Below are 13,984 nucleotides of genomic sequence, written 5' to 3'. Positions count from 1 at the left end.
AGAGCCCTCCTTCCACAGTGCCAGGGAATCTCAGCTTCACTTTAGGAACAAAATTATGGAATCCTGGATTAGGAGGGACCTTAAACCCATCCCATTCCACCCCTGCCATGGCAGGGACACCTCCCACTGCCCCAGGCTGCTCCAAGCCCCAGTGTCCAACCTGGCCTTGGGCACTGCCAGGGATCCAGGGGCAGCCATAGCAAATCTGGGAATTCCCAATTCCCAATCTCCCATCCATCCCATGGCTCTGGCACTGGGAGCCATTCCCTGGCTCCTGTCCCTCCATCCCTTGTCCCCAGTCCCTCTCCAGCTCTCCTGGAGCCCTTCAGGCCCTGCCAGGGGCTCTGAGCTCTCTCTGGAGCCTTCTCCTCCACGATGAACATTCCCAGCTCTCCCAGCCTTCCCTCATTGCTGTTCCATCCCCCAAATCACCTCCGTGGCCCTCTCTAAGTCCTGGACTCAATTTTCCTTCAAAAGGAGCAAAACCAAGAACAAAGCCCAACATCTCCTGGTTGAGACAACTCTCCCCAGGGGATTTGGAAGCTCAGCTGCCTCTTGAAATGAGTCTGCAGCATCCTGAAAGCTCCCAGAGGTGCTTCTGCACTCCCTGGCTTTCAGAGAAGTCATTCTGACATAAATGCTGAGAAGAAAAAACCAATTCCATTTCAAGACAGTGTTTTTCAGAGCAAAACAAAAACGCTATGTAATAAAAGCTGTGCACCAGCTGATCCAATGAGATGCCACTGGATCAAGGGGAGAACATTTATTCTTCAGAGAACTCCCCAAATCCTGACTGAGAACATTTATTCTTCAGAGAACTCCCCAAATCCTGACTGAGAACATTTATTCTTCAGAGAACTCCCCAAATCCTGACTGAGGGGACTGGAAAAGCAAGGAGAGACTGATCAACACTCGGGGTATGGAAAAAAGCAGGAGGAGTTCCTGGGGATGGTACTCACAGAAGGGACATCCACTGATCTCTGCTCCACACTGAAATATCTGAGCACAATTATATAAACTGGCATGGAATAAACACACCAGAGCTGCCCAGGCTGAATTCTGTCTGGGAATTGTTTCTTTTAAGGGTCAAAATACCCTTTACAACCCACAAGGTGTTGCACTGATGAGCCAGAGCTCTGCTGCAAGGTCTGAGCAGAAGGGAGCACAGAAATCAGATTTTTTACCTGTTTTATCTATGAAATAGCAGTGTCTGGAGTCATTAAAGAGAGATTAGGATTAGCAGAACTAACTAATTTTTAGTGTCATTTACACAGGTTTAGTCCAAGTTGTTCCAATGAAAAGAAATTAAATAACAGGTGCAAGGGTGACATTTAAAATTGGCCTTAAGCCCTTTCTGGGGACATAATTTTATTTTACACTGAAATTCCTAAACTGCTCCTTCTCTTGCCTTTCAACTTTTCCCTATTCTCCCACCCTTCCACTGAGCATTTGATGAAAATCCTCAAAAGCTTCTCCTCAAAATTCCTTCTCAGTGAGATATTATTAATCCTCAGAGCAAGGAGTCTGTTGAGAAAAGATGAGGATGAAAACTTTTCATGGAGATAAATGGTATTAAAACTAGAAACAACCTGATCTTATTTCCTTTTTTTTTAAACCAATATAATGGCAGGGTTAATTTTGAGTTCAGGATTGAATTCAGGATTTGAATTCAGGATTTTGAATTCACAGGAATTCTGGGTCTCAGACTTTGGGAAATGCAGAAGTCCAGAGTAGAAAAAAAATTATCAAAGGGTTTCATTTGAAATGACAAAAAAGTGAGGTAAAAATTAGAGAAAAATAGAGATCTGCAAGGAAATTCTTTTTAGCCTTTTCTGAGACAAACCAACAGCTTGGCTACAACACCTGAATATATTTTTACTTAATAAATTATTTTGATAGTGAAAACACATCCAGAAAGCTCCAGCTGTTCCACAGAGAGCACTTGAGCAAAACAAGAGATTTTTCATTTAAAAAACCTCCAAGAACAGAAAATTCCCAAATCCATGATGTGCACATTGAGTCTGCAGGCAGCAAATTCCACCACAAAAACTTGGATTCACCTTCCTGAAATATTTGGTAAAAATATCCCAGTCTTCTACTCATATTCAAAACTACATTTTCAGAAAATGGAATTCCAGTATTACCTGAGATTTCAGAACAAGAAGTTTCTCATTTAATTTTTTTTAATTTTTTAATTATTATTTTTTTAATCGGTGTTTTAATTCCTTCTTATCTTTTCTCTCCTAAAGATAACTCTGACCACAAGAAACACAAAACATCTGCTCCAAAGGCATTTTTAATCCCTCATATGGATGATGCTCCAGAGGACAAAGGGAATCAAATGGAGCAACTTAAAGGTTCCATTATTCATTGAAAGGGGACAGCACTGATATTCCCAATTTTCAAGCATTATTCTTTAGAAAGAACCACAAATATTTAAATACTTGAAGAGAAATCCCCAATAAAAATGCACTGTCAAGCTTTTTAAAATAACCACACTGATTTCTTATTTTATTTCCAGCACAGCAATTTCTGGCTGGCCTGTCTTTCTTAAATCAGACTAGAACATGCTGAGAGAGGAACAGCATGAAGCAGCCTCTTCAGGAAAAGAGAATTTTTATCTACGTACAGCATTTGGCTTTTTTACTGAAGCATGGTTAGCAAAATAAAATTATCCCTCAACTGACTGTACAGGGGTATTAAAAATCATCTTACTCCACCACTTTGGTGCAAATGTGATTTTTTTTCCATCTTTAGCTATTTAAATAATCTTCTCCTACAGTATATTGAAGTTGAGGGGAGGGTGAATTAAAGCAGGAATGATGAGTGGTACAGACAGGATCTGACTCTGAAACAGCATCAAAGGCTGTCCTAAAATCTCCTGGGAAAGCTGCTTGGTGCCCACAGAAAAAAACATTAATAATGACACAAATACACACAAATTCTTCTTTCTCCAATTAATTATTGTTTTCTTTTATATAGAGTCAAGGAGAAGCTGAAAGTGGGTTTGTTCACACATCCACAAACTATATATATATATGCATTTTAATCTTCAAACCTGATGGAAAATGAAGTGTTTGGATTTGATCCAACCATAAAATGCTTTGTTGAAATTGAGATAAAGCCTGAGGGAGCCCAGCACAGCCTCTGGCTGTGACAGGGGAGGGAAACACCACGAGGTGGCTGTGCCCTCATCTGAATTTACACTTGGGGGATTTCTGAAGGAGTTTGGAATGAGTTAGAGATGGGACCTCTGAGATTTTAGATGATGTGATTTATTTCCTTATCTTGTACAGGAAGGGTGAGTTGGGCTCACATCTTCACTGATGGCTCAGAAGGTCACAAGGCCCTCAGGTACAAGACCTTTAAAGGAGTTATTGACCAATAAACCACAGCCAACAAGGATATTTATGTTTTTCACCCAATCCTTAAATATTTTGCCTTATGGACCCATGTTACAGTGTGAGCTTTCTTAGACACTCATGTTATGGCACACAAACCCACAGTGCTGCATTCTAAACTCCTTGTTCACCTCTGGAACTACTTTTATTTCTCTATCTTGAACTCTAAACTTGAAACTTTCTTCCACTGAACTTAATGTGTCTCTACTTTAAATTACAAATCCACATTCTCCCTTCTGGCACCTCAGTTTGGGAGCCTTTCCCAAGGTCTCAGATCAAATCCTGGGTTTAATTCTGATCTTTGGCTCACAGGCCCAAAGCTCTGAGATTTCCCTGCATTTCAGATTCCAGCAAACCCTGACACTCCCAGCTCTCCCAGAACTCTTCACAGGGAGCTGAGAGCTGCTCTGGGCTCTGAATTCAGCACTCAGGGGCTCCCTCTGCCCACTTTTTACACCCCACCCTTCCCAAGGAGCACGGTTCAGTGAGGCACATTGAATTAGTCCAACCTGCACTTTGAATCCCAGCATGGTTTGGGGTGGAAAGGAGCTCAAATCCCATCTCATCCCAGCCCTGTGCCATGGCAGGGACACCTGGCAGCATCCCAGGCTGCCCCAAACCCCATCCCTTGGACACTGCAGGGATCCAGGGACAGCCACAGCTGCTCTGGGCACCTGTGCCAGGGAACAATTCCTATTATCTGGAGACAGTGAAGGCCCTCAGAGTCATTTCCCCATGAACCAAGTGGTCACTGAGGTGACATTGAAAGTCAGGAGAGCAGGGCCACGTGTCACAGACACATTTTATGAAAAATCCTTTCCTTAGGATCTTTCCTCCTGAGAAGCTGAGAGGCCTCAGGAACAAAATGTAAACAATGGTTATCTGCTGCTGTGGAATGCAACAGGTGCATCTGTGATTGGTCTCATGTGGTTGTTTCTAATTAATGGCCAATCACAGCCCAGCTGTCTCAGACTCTGTCCGAGCCACAAGCCTTTGTTATCATTCTTTGCTATTCTATTCTTAGCTAGCCTTCTGATGAAATCCTTTCTTCTATTCTTTTAGTATAGTTTTAATATTATATCATAAAATAATAAATCAGCCTTCTGAAACATAGAGTCAGCTCCTCATCTCTTCCCTCGTCCTGGGACCCCTGTGAACAGCAGCACAGCCATGGGGGCAGGAAAAGCAGGTTTTGCACATGAGTAACCTCAGGAAGCACTGATGGGAAAGGCTGGCACAGAGGCAATCAGTGAGGTCATTAGAAAAGCAAATCCCAGACTGCACAGCTCCTCTGGAACTGATTAGATAAGGGCTGCACTGTGCAAAGAGAGCTGAAACCCAGGGAGAGCGGGAGGAGGCGGGCAGGAGACACTGCAGGAGGCGAGAGGATGAGAAGATGGGAACAGCACCCACCTTTGGGGTTGGGATTGGGAATGGAGCCCAAAGGCACCACAGGGAGGTGAATCCCAGCAGCCAACAGCTCTGGTGATTTGTAACTCCTGTGCCTGCTCCCCAAGCCAAGGCAAACACAAATTCCCACTTGAACAACACAGGTGGGAAGTGTTCCTTCTGCTGGAGCTGCCAAATGAAATCCCCGTGTTCCTGCTGAACACCTGGGACCTAAAATCCACCTTCAGCTCACAACTCTCCTGTTACTGTTTGGCAACCACAGATTCCTGTGTCAGCAACTTTGTTACAATGCAAAAAAGCATGAAAAGAATAAGATTTAAATAAAAGGAGCAGCCCCCTTTCGTTCCAGGCTGATGCATCCATAGAATCCCACACTGGTTTGGGTTGGAAGGGATCTTTAAACCCTCCCATTCCAAATCCCTGCCATGGGCAGGGACACCTTCCACTAGCCCAGGTCACTCAAATCCATGTTTGGAGCAACTGTAGGTCTGCAAAGGTCCAGGCTTCTGAGTTCAAATAAATGTATTTATGAGAAGCTAAATGACCTGAGAGATTTCAAACCTAAATGTAACTATTTCTTTTAACAAGTAACTTTCCTGTTGGAATTATAATGCATTACACAATAATAGATGCTAATGAAATTAAAATGCCTTAAATAATAATCCATTATAATGAGGTTAAAATACATTAAATAATGCTAACCCAAGGGGAGCCTGGTCCTGCCATGGAAAACATGCATGGAATAAAGCTGGACACCCCTGCACCTCCTGACCTCAACCCCAACCTCACACATCACCACAGAGAAACTCCCACATGTTTAAAAATACAGAAGCACTGAACTAATGTAAACTCAAAAAAAGTCCTCAAAATGGTCCTTTATATCTGTCTGTGCAACATTTGCTAAGAATAAACCCTTTAGTCATGCTCTAGAAATCTGATGAGTGGTCCAGAGCAATGGTGGAATTGTTTTAGAAAATGCAAATAGTGCCCAGAGCCAGGATTATCCCAACATGTGGTGCCTGCAGAGCTGTGGGGTTTAACTGTGTGTGGAGCACAGAGAAAACCCAAAAGGAGAATCCCTGGGAGATGCTCCTGAACTTAGTTTAGAAAAAAACAAAGAGCAAAGCAGCTGAACACACAGCTCTTGTTGACAGAAATACATTTGGAATTTGCCAGTGGACACAAATCCTAATTATGGAATCCTGGAATGGTTTGGGTTGGATTTAAACCCACCCAGTGCCACCCCTGCCATGGCAGGGACAATTCCACGGTCCCAGGGTGCCCCAGTGTCCAGCCTGGCCTTGGGCACTGCCAGGGATCCAGGGGCAGCCACAGCTGCTCTGGCAATTCCAGCCCAGCCAGGAATTCCCAATTCCCAATCTCCCACCCATCCCTGCCCTCTGGCACTGGGAGCCATTCCCTGGCTCCTGTCCCTCCATCCCTTGTAAAATGTAAGCTCAGAACACACAAAAATATTTTAAGGTGAATAAATCCATATCTATAATTCCTCACCCTTCTCACTATTTTCAAAATTACACTCTAATTCTATGGGGTTTATTTTAAAAATCTGTTCCAGGAAGATCTTTTTGCAGCTCTGCCTCACGTTTGGGCAGATGCTGGTTGGTGTTTAGGGGCTGCTTTAGGTCAGATTCCAGAGTGATCAGGAAAAGAAAATAAAAGGAATAGAAATTTATTCCAGGTACCAATGGAAGGTATTTGGTACAAGTGAATTTTTCAACTACAATTCCCAAAAACCTTTTATGCAACTCACATCCAGGATATTCAAACTGGGACCTCCAGTGGGCTGGAGGGAGTGACACACTCAGCTGCTGCCTCTGAAATTCCCACAGGAGTGGAATCCCATTCAATAATTCACACAGGACTGGGATCCCAATATCAACCTGTAAAATAATTCCCACAGGACTGGGATCCCAGTGTCAAACTGCAAAATAATTCACACAGGACTGAAATTCCAGTATCAATCTGCAGAATAATTAATACAGGATTGGAATCCAATTCAATAATTCATACAGGACTGAAATCCTAGTATCAACCTGCGAAATAATTCATACAGGACTGGAATCTCAATCAATAATTCCCACAGGACTGGAATCTCAGTATCAATCTGCAAAATAATTCATACAGGACTGGGATCCCAGTATCAACCTGTAAAATAATTCATCCTGGACTGAAATCCCAATATCATCCTGTAAAATAATTCCCACAGGACTGGGATCCCAGTCTCAACCTGCAAAATAATTCATACAGGACTGAAATTCCAGTATCAATCATCAAAATAATTAATACAAGATTGGAATCCCATTCAATAATTCACATAGGACTGAAATCCCAGTATCAACCTGCAAAATAATTCCCACAGGACTGGGATCCCATTCAATAATTCACACAGGACTGAAATCCCAGTATCAACCTGTAAAATAATTAATACAGGACTAAAATCCCATTTAATAATTCCCACAGGACTGGAATCCCAGTATGAACCTGTAAAGTAATTAATACAGGACTGAAATCCCATTTAACAATTCCCACAGGATTGGAATCCCAGTCTCAAACTGTAAAATAACTCATAGAGGACTGGAATCCCAATATGAACCTGTAAAATAATTCACACAGGACTGAAATCCCAGTATTAGCCTGTAAAATAACTCATACAGGACTGGAATCCTATTTAATAATTCATACAGGACTGAAATTCCAGTCTCAAACTGTAAAATAACTCACACAGGACCGGGATCCCAGTATCAATCTGCAAAATAATTCCCATAAGACTGGAATCCCATTTAATAATTCATACAGGACTGGAATCCCAGTATGAACCTCTAAAATAATTAATGCAGGACTGGAATCCCATTCAATAATTCACAGAGGACTGGAATCCCAGTCTCCACCTGTAAAATAACTCAGCTCTGGGAGTTCCATCTGGAATTCAGCAAGAACAAGCTGTGGCACTGGATCTAAAGGAAAGGTGGTCCCAAACCCAAAATGCAGCTTTAGAAAAGGGTTTCACCATTTGACATCTCCCCCAACAAAGGCCAAACAAAGCAAAAGCAACCCAAACACCAACAAACAAACAAACCAACCAAAACCAAAACCAAAACCCAAAGCCAGCTGCCAGGTTAAAACCTTTCTCAGGATCTGTCAGAGGTGATTTACCTGCTCCAAAGGGCAGCTCAAGTCACCAAACCTCACTGATCACATCAAAATAATGTTTTCTTCTGATTCATTAACGTTGAAAGGATTTTATATCAAATTACCCTCACTCGCTGCTTCATTTCCAGCACAGCAGCAGAAGAAAATAAAGAAATAAAGTGGTTTAGAGCAAGGATGTGCTTGTCCATCTCCCAGCTGGAAGAGAGGCAAATACATGAAACTGCTTCTAATTTTCCAACCTACAAGATTCCCAGGTGCCAGTGCTAAGGAATGTGGGCATAAAAATACAAAAAATCTGGTTTAAAGATGTTTTACCATTTAGCTCTGGGTTTTTCCTAAAAAGACTCCCACTCTAAGGTAAAATTTGGCACTCTCTACTCATCTTAAAGAGTATAAATGCATATAAAATACTGCTCAAAAAACAGATTCTCATCCTTTTTTCATATATTAAAGAAAGAACTGATGTGTTTTACCATTTTTAAGTGTCCACTGCATAGAATTAAAGCAAAACAAGAGTTTAAAAGTGGTTTGATAAAAAGAAGTTACCTTAAACTTGCTGAGTGCATAATAAAGAGACTGGAGCTCTTCAAAGCGTGTTCTGGACTTAAAATCCAAGCAATAAAGAAATATTCTTTATTGTTAGTGAACTGCATGGGCTCCTTACCCAGCTCCACATCTTTGTGCATTTTAGAATTAAATCTTTTTTCCACTTTAACATGCACAAAGAAAACCAGAATTTATCTTCTTTTTCTGCTTTCTGTTTCTTTTCTTCAAGAAGTGCTCATTTAAAGGAAAAGCTTTCAGGAATGGGTAATAACGCCCAGGATATTAAAAACACAGCTTAAGAGTTCAAAAAACCCTTATTCCAGGTGTTTAACTAAAAAAATACTAAAGTTTATTTAAAGTTTTCATCACAAAGCAACCTGCTTGGAAAAATCCCATCTCAGCTGGCCAACAAGTGGATTTTTAATTATCTGCCAAGAGTAGTGATGATGTTTAATGAATAGGGAAATTAACAGAAAATTTGATGATTTCACACTCTGGATTCAGTGCCAGTTCTTCTGCTCCCCTAGAAATGATGAAATAGTTATTTTGAATAATTTCCTGCCCATTTTAAGATCTCCAGCGCTTGTTTTTATTAAAGAGTATCTTTTAGATGTGTTAGCACTGAGAGTGCTTCCCCAGCAGGCTGACGATACAATTTTGGGTTGACTCACTGATACTGTGTGTTCACACCAGAAATTCACATTACAGCCAGATTGCCTCATGCTCCAGGGTGGGTCCTGCACACAAGGAACTTTCCCAGGGAGGAAAAACCTGGCTATAAGCAAATACACATTTTTACTGGCATCACAAACCTGTTTCCTCTGCTTTTTTCACCAAAACCAAATGCACAAATAGAACTGGTAAAGCAGCACGAACCCAACAACTTTTGCAGTAATTGTGTTTGAGGATGATGAAATCACCTCTAAATTTTAAGGGAATCTTTTTGCAGCTCTAGCTCACGTTTGGGCAGATGCTGGTTGGGGTTAAGGGGCTGCTTCAGGTCAGGCTCCAGAGAGATCAGGAAAAGAACAGCCTGGCATTCTCTAAGACACTGGAAAGCAGCTTCCATCAGGAGATTTTAGGGCAAAGAGCAGAAAATCCAGATTCTTCAGACAGGCAATTAGTGGTTTCTATGCCAGCCACAAGACCACTTAGACAGACACCAAAAACAAATGCAAATCTTTTATTCTATTAAAAAAATAACACAGAATCATTATCCAACAGCATCACTACATCTATTCTTGGGGAAAAAAGAGACAAACAACTCACCATTGCCTAAAGTATTTGTATGGCAGCACCAGAGATGCAGAACAGCAGATAATGATGGTCAGAATTATGGAATAACCCTCAACTTTTACAAATTACAGCAGGGCACTGCTCCCTGCAGCCTCAATTTATCACTTTTTTACACTACTGGGGGTGAAAAGGGGGTGGGCTGGAGCTTCCCTGCTGTGCAAACACATCCTAAAAACCCCAAATTCACCTCCTGTGTGGTTCCCCACTCTCAGCTGTGCAGTGGCAGATGTGCCACAGGGTGGCTTCTCCCTGCAGCACAGGTGGCCGCTGTCCCAGGTGTCACCTGAGGGTCGGGAACAGCGCGGGGAAGGAACCCGGCTCGGGAAAGAGCCTGGAACGTGTCAGGAGAAACACCTGGGGAGGGGATGGAGGAGGGGAGGGAGGAGGGGATGAAGGGATAAAGGAAGGGAAAAATAAAGGGGCGAAGGAAGGGGTGAAGCAAGGAGTGAAGGAAGGGATGAAGGATGGGACGAAGGAAGGGATAAAAGAGGGGATGAAGAAGGGATGAAGGAAGGGGATGAAGGGATAAAGGAAGGGGAGAAGAAAGGGGTGAAGGAGGGGATGAAGAAGAGATGAAGGAAGGGAACAGGAGATGAAGGGATGAAGGAAGGGGTAAAGGAAGGGATAAAGGAAGGGGGATGAAGGAAAGCATGAAAGAAGAGATGAAGGAGGGGATGAAGGAAGATAAAAGAGGGGATGAAGGAAGAGATGAAGGATGCCATTCCCCTGCACATCAGCAATGCTATCAGGGTGCCCAGAGCAGCTGTGGCTGCCCCTGGATCCCTGGCAGTGCCCAAGGCCAGGCTGGACAGGGACAGTGCAAGGTGTCCCTGCCCATTTCAGGCAGTTGGAACAAGATGAGATTTAAGATCCCCTCCAAGCCAAACCAAACCGGGACACCAACCCCTGGAAGCGAGAGCCCCAGTTAAGCGGAGAGCGAACTTCAGCGAGCGCAGGTGCCGGAGCAGCCGCAGCTCCCGCCGCTCCCTCACGGCCGCAGCATCCCCGGCCCGCAGCGGCCCCGGCGGCGCTGAGGGAGCCGCGGGGGGCTCGGGGCGCTGCCCCCGGGCAGGGCGGGGGCCGCGGCTCCGCCGGCCCGGAGCGCGGGGACGCGGGGCCGGCTCGGAGCAGGTGCCGCCGCTCGGCGCCGGGACTGACCTTGCGCAGGGCGGGCACGAAGAGGCCGCGCCATTTCGGGCCGTTCTCCTCGCCCAGGAACTCGTAGGGCTGCGGCGGCGGCTGCATGGCGGCCGCTCCGCATCGGGGCCGGCCGGGCCGCCGCGGTGTCGCTGCTCACCCGCCCGGCCGGGCCGCCATGGCTCGGCGGGGCCGCTCGGGGCTCGGCGGGGCCGCTCGGGGCGCGGGGAGGCGCCGGGCGGGGGTCGGGACGGGCCGGGCCGGGCCCCGCTCGCTGCGGCCCCGCTGCCGCCGCCGCCCGCGGCCGCCGCCCTGCGCGCCTGCGCCGCCCGCCCCGCGCGCCCCCTGCGGGCCGCGCCCGGAACTGCGGGCACCGAGCGGGGACTGCCCGGCCCGAGCACGGCTCTGAGGCGGGCGGGGAGGGCTCCTGAACTGGGGGAGAGCTCCGAAACTGGGGGATAATTCCTGAACTAAGGGTTAATTCCTTACCGAGGGGAGAGTTCCTTAACTAGGGGGAATTTCCTTACCGAGGGGATAATTCCTGAACTGGGCGAGAGCTCCTGAACTGGGCGAGAGCTCCTGAACTGGGCGAGAGCTCCTGAACCGGGGAGAATTCCGAAACTAGGGGATAATTCATTACCGAGAGGAGAGTTCCTTAACTAGGGGGAATTTCCTTACCGAGGGGATAATTCCTGATCTAGGGGAGAGCTCCTGAACTGGGGGAGAGTTCCTGAACTAGGGGATAATTCCTTAACCTGGGGATGTTTCCTTCCCGAGGGGATAATTCCTTACCCAGGAGAGATTTCCTTAACTAGGAGATGTTTCGTTCCCGAGGGGATAATTCCTTACCGAGGGGATGTCTCCCTGCCCGGGGGATATTTCCTTACTGAGAGGATAATTCCTTACCTAGGGGAGATTTCTTTACCTAGCGAATGTTTCCCTTGCCCGGGGGAAATTTCCTTGCCTGGGCGAAGTCTCCTTACTGAGGGAATATTTTCTTACTGAGGGAATATTTCCTTACCGAGGGGATGTTTCCTTACCTAGAGGGTATTTCCCAGCCCAAATAATAATTCTCTACCTGGAGGATATTCCCCTTCCTAAAGGAGATTTCCCTCCCCAGAGGAGATTTTCCCTACGCAGATGATGTTTCCCTACCTAGAGAATATTTCCCTGCCCAGGGGAGATTTCCTTACCTAGGGAATATTTCCTTGCCAAGAGGAAATTTCCCTACCTGGAGGACATTTCCCTGCCCAAATGATAATTGTCTGCCTAGAGGAGATTTCGCTACCTAGAGCGTATTTTCCCACCCAAATGATATTTCCCTACCTGGAGGACATTTCCCTGCCCAATTGACGATTTCCTACCCAGAGGATATTTCTCTTCCTAGAGATTTCCCTGCCCAGAGGATATTTCTCTACCTGGAGGAGATTTCCCTTCCTAGGGGATATTTCCCTGCCTGGAAGCAGTTTTTCTGAAGGCTCTTCCCCTCCCTGCCCAGGGGCTGCTCCTCTCCCTCCCTGGAGCTGTTCTTGCTCCCTGCATGCCATTTCCCTCCCTGCAGGCTGGGTTTTTCCCTGCCTGTTCCTCCCCACCTGGAGGATGGGACTCTCTTTACCTGGAGGGCTCCTGGAGACCTGTGCCTCTTCCCCCTGGGGGCTGTTCCCATCCTTACCTAAATTCTCTCCCACTCCCTATTTAGAGATTGTTTTCTTACCTGGAAGGAATTTCTCTCCTTACTTGGAGCCTGTTTTCTGTAAACTCTTCTCCCTGTCTCAAGGCAATTTTTCTCACAGCCTGGAGCTGTTTTCCTCCCCAGCTGGAGAATATTCTTCTCCCAACCTGGAGGCAGTTCCCATCCCAACCTCGAGGCAGTTCCCATCCCAACCTCAAGGCAGTTCCCATCCCAACCTCGAGGCAGTTTCCTCCCTCTCTGGAGGATGTTTTCCTACCTGCCAGCAGTTTCTCTCCACACCTGGAAGGAAATCCTTTCCCTTTTTTGATGCAGTTTTCTCCCTGCTCCAGAGAACACCATTCCCTTCACCCACTCATCACCAAATCCAGCTAAATTTTCCCTCATTTCCCTCCTGACAGCAAAATATTCAAATCTCAGTTTATATTCCCTCTGCTCCCCATTTTTAAGAGTTGTCCACAGAGGGAATGGATAAATTAAACTAAAGGGGAAAAAATATACCTTCTTGATAGTAAAATTGTGATCCTTCTTTTGTAAGATTTCCTGGAGGAGCCTGATGCTTCCAGAGGCAGAAACTTCTCCTTCTCCTCCATGGCTCAACCTTCCTGCCCCACCAGAGCAGTCTGGGAGCTTCCAAAAAAAAATTATTTCTGTATTTATTTCTATTCTATCTATATATATCTAAATTATCTATTTCTGTATTTATATTCTTTCTATTGATTTCTATTTTACACTTGTTCCTCAAACCCAAACTGTGAGCAAAAAGGAAAAGTAATGATGGGATAATGGTGGCACATCCACAGAGCCACAGTTCCTCCTCCTCCTTCCAGAGTTTAGGACTGACCTTGTTTGGGTGGGATATTGGGAAGGAATTCCCTGTGAGTGCCCAAGGCCAGGCTGGGCAGAGCTTGGAGCACCCTGGGATAGTGGAAGGGATGCAATGGGATGGGATTTAAGGTCTTTTTCCAACCCAAAGCAGCCTGGGGTTCTGATTCTGTAACACTTCTGGGGAACAAATGGTGTTTGTCCAAATATTTATTCAGAGTTTCAGGAATTCTCATCCCACCTGTCCCAGCAGGCCCAGATCAGAGCAGTCCTGTCGAGTGAGGAAGAAGCTGTGAGGTGTGAGGAGCACAGATAAGATAATTTAGGAAGACAAGTTTGGTCATGTGGCCCCATCCTGAAGTGATTCCTGTTACACAGAGTGATATCCTGCCCAATTCAGCTGAGAATTAACAAATTCCAGTGGAACTCTTCTCTGAGTCAGGAGAACTACACAAATTTTACAGCACTTAAAAAAACCCCACCACACCATTTTAATCATAAAAGGCAC

General features: G+C 45.4%; 1 protein-coding gene across 1 annotated transcript in view; it reads right to left on the bottom strand.

Annotated features, from left to right (window-relative positions):
* The window catches only part of SOS2 (SOS Ras/Rho guanine nucleotide exchange factor 2), a 51,388-nt gene extending 40,242 nt beyond the window's left edge, over positions 1-11,146 (bottom strand). The window contains exon 1 of the mRNA XM_030949531.1: positions 10,983-11,146. Within this exon, the coding sequence (XP_030805391.1) occupies positions 10,983-11,069 (87 nt within the window). The 5' untranslated portion in view covers positions 11,070-11,146. The remainder of the gene's footprint in view (positions 1-10,982) is intronic.
* Between the last annotated feature and the right edge of the window lie 2,838 nt (positions 11,147-13,984).

Source organism: Camarhynchus parvulus, chromosome 5, assembly GCF_901933205.1.
Source record: "Camarhynchus parvulus chromosome 5, STF_HiC, whole genome shotgun sequence".
Lineage (NCBI taxonomy): Eukaryota > Metazoa > Chordata > Aves > Passeriformes > Thraupidae > Camarhynchus > Camarhynchus parvulus.
This window is presented reverse-complemented; position numbering and strand designations above follow the sequence as displayed.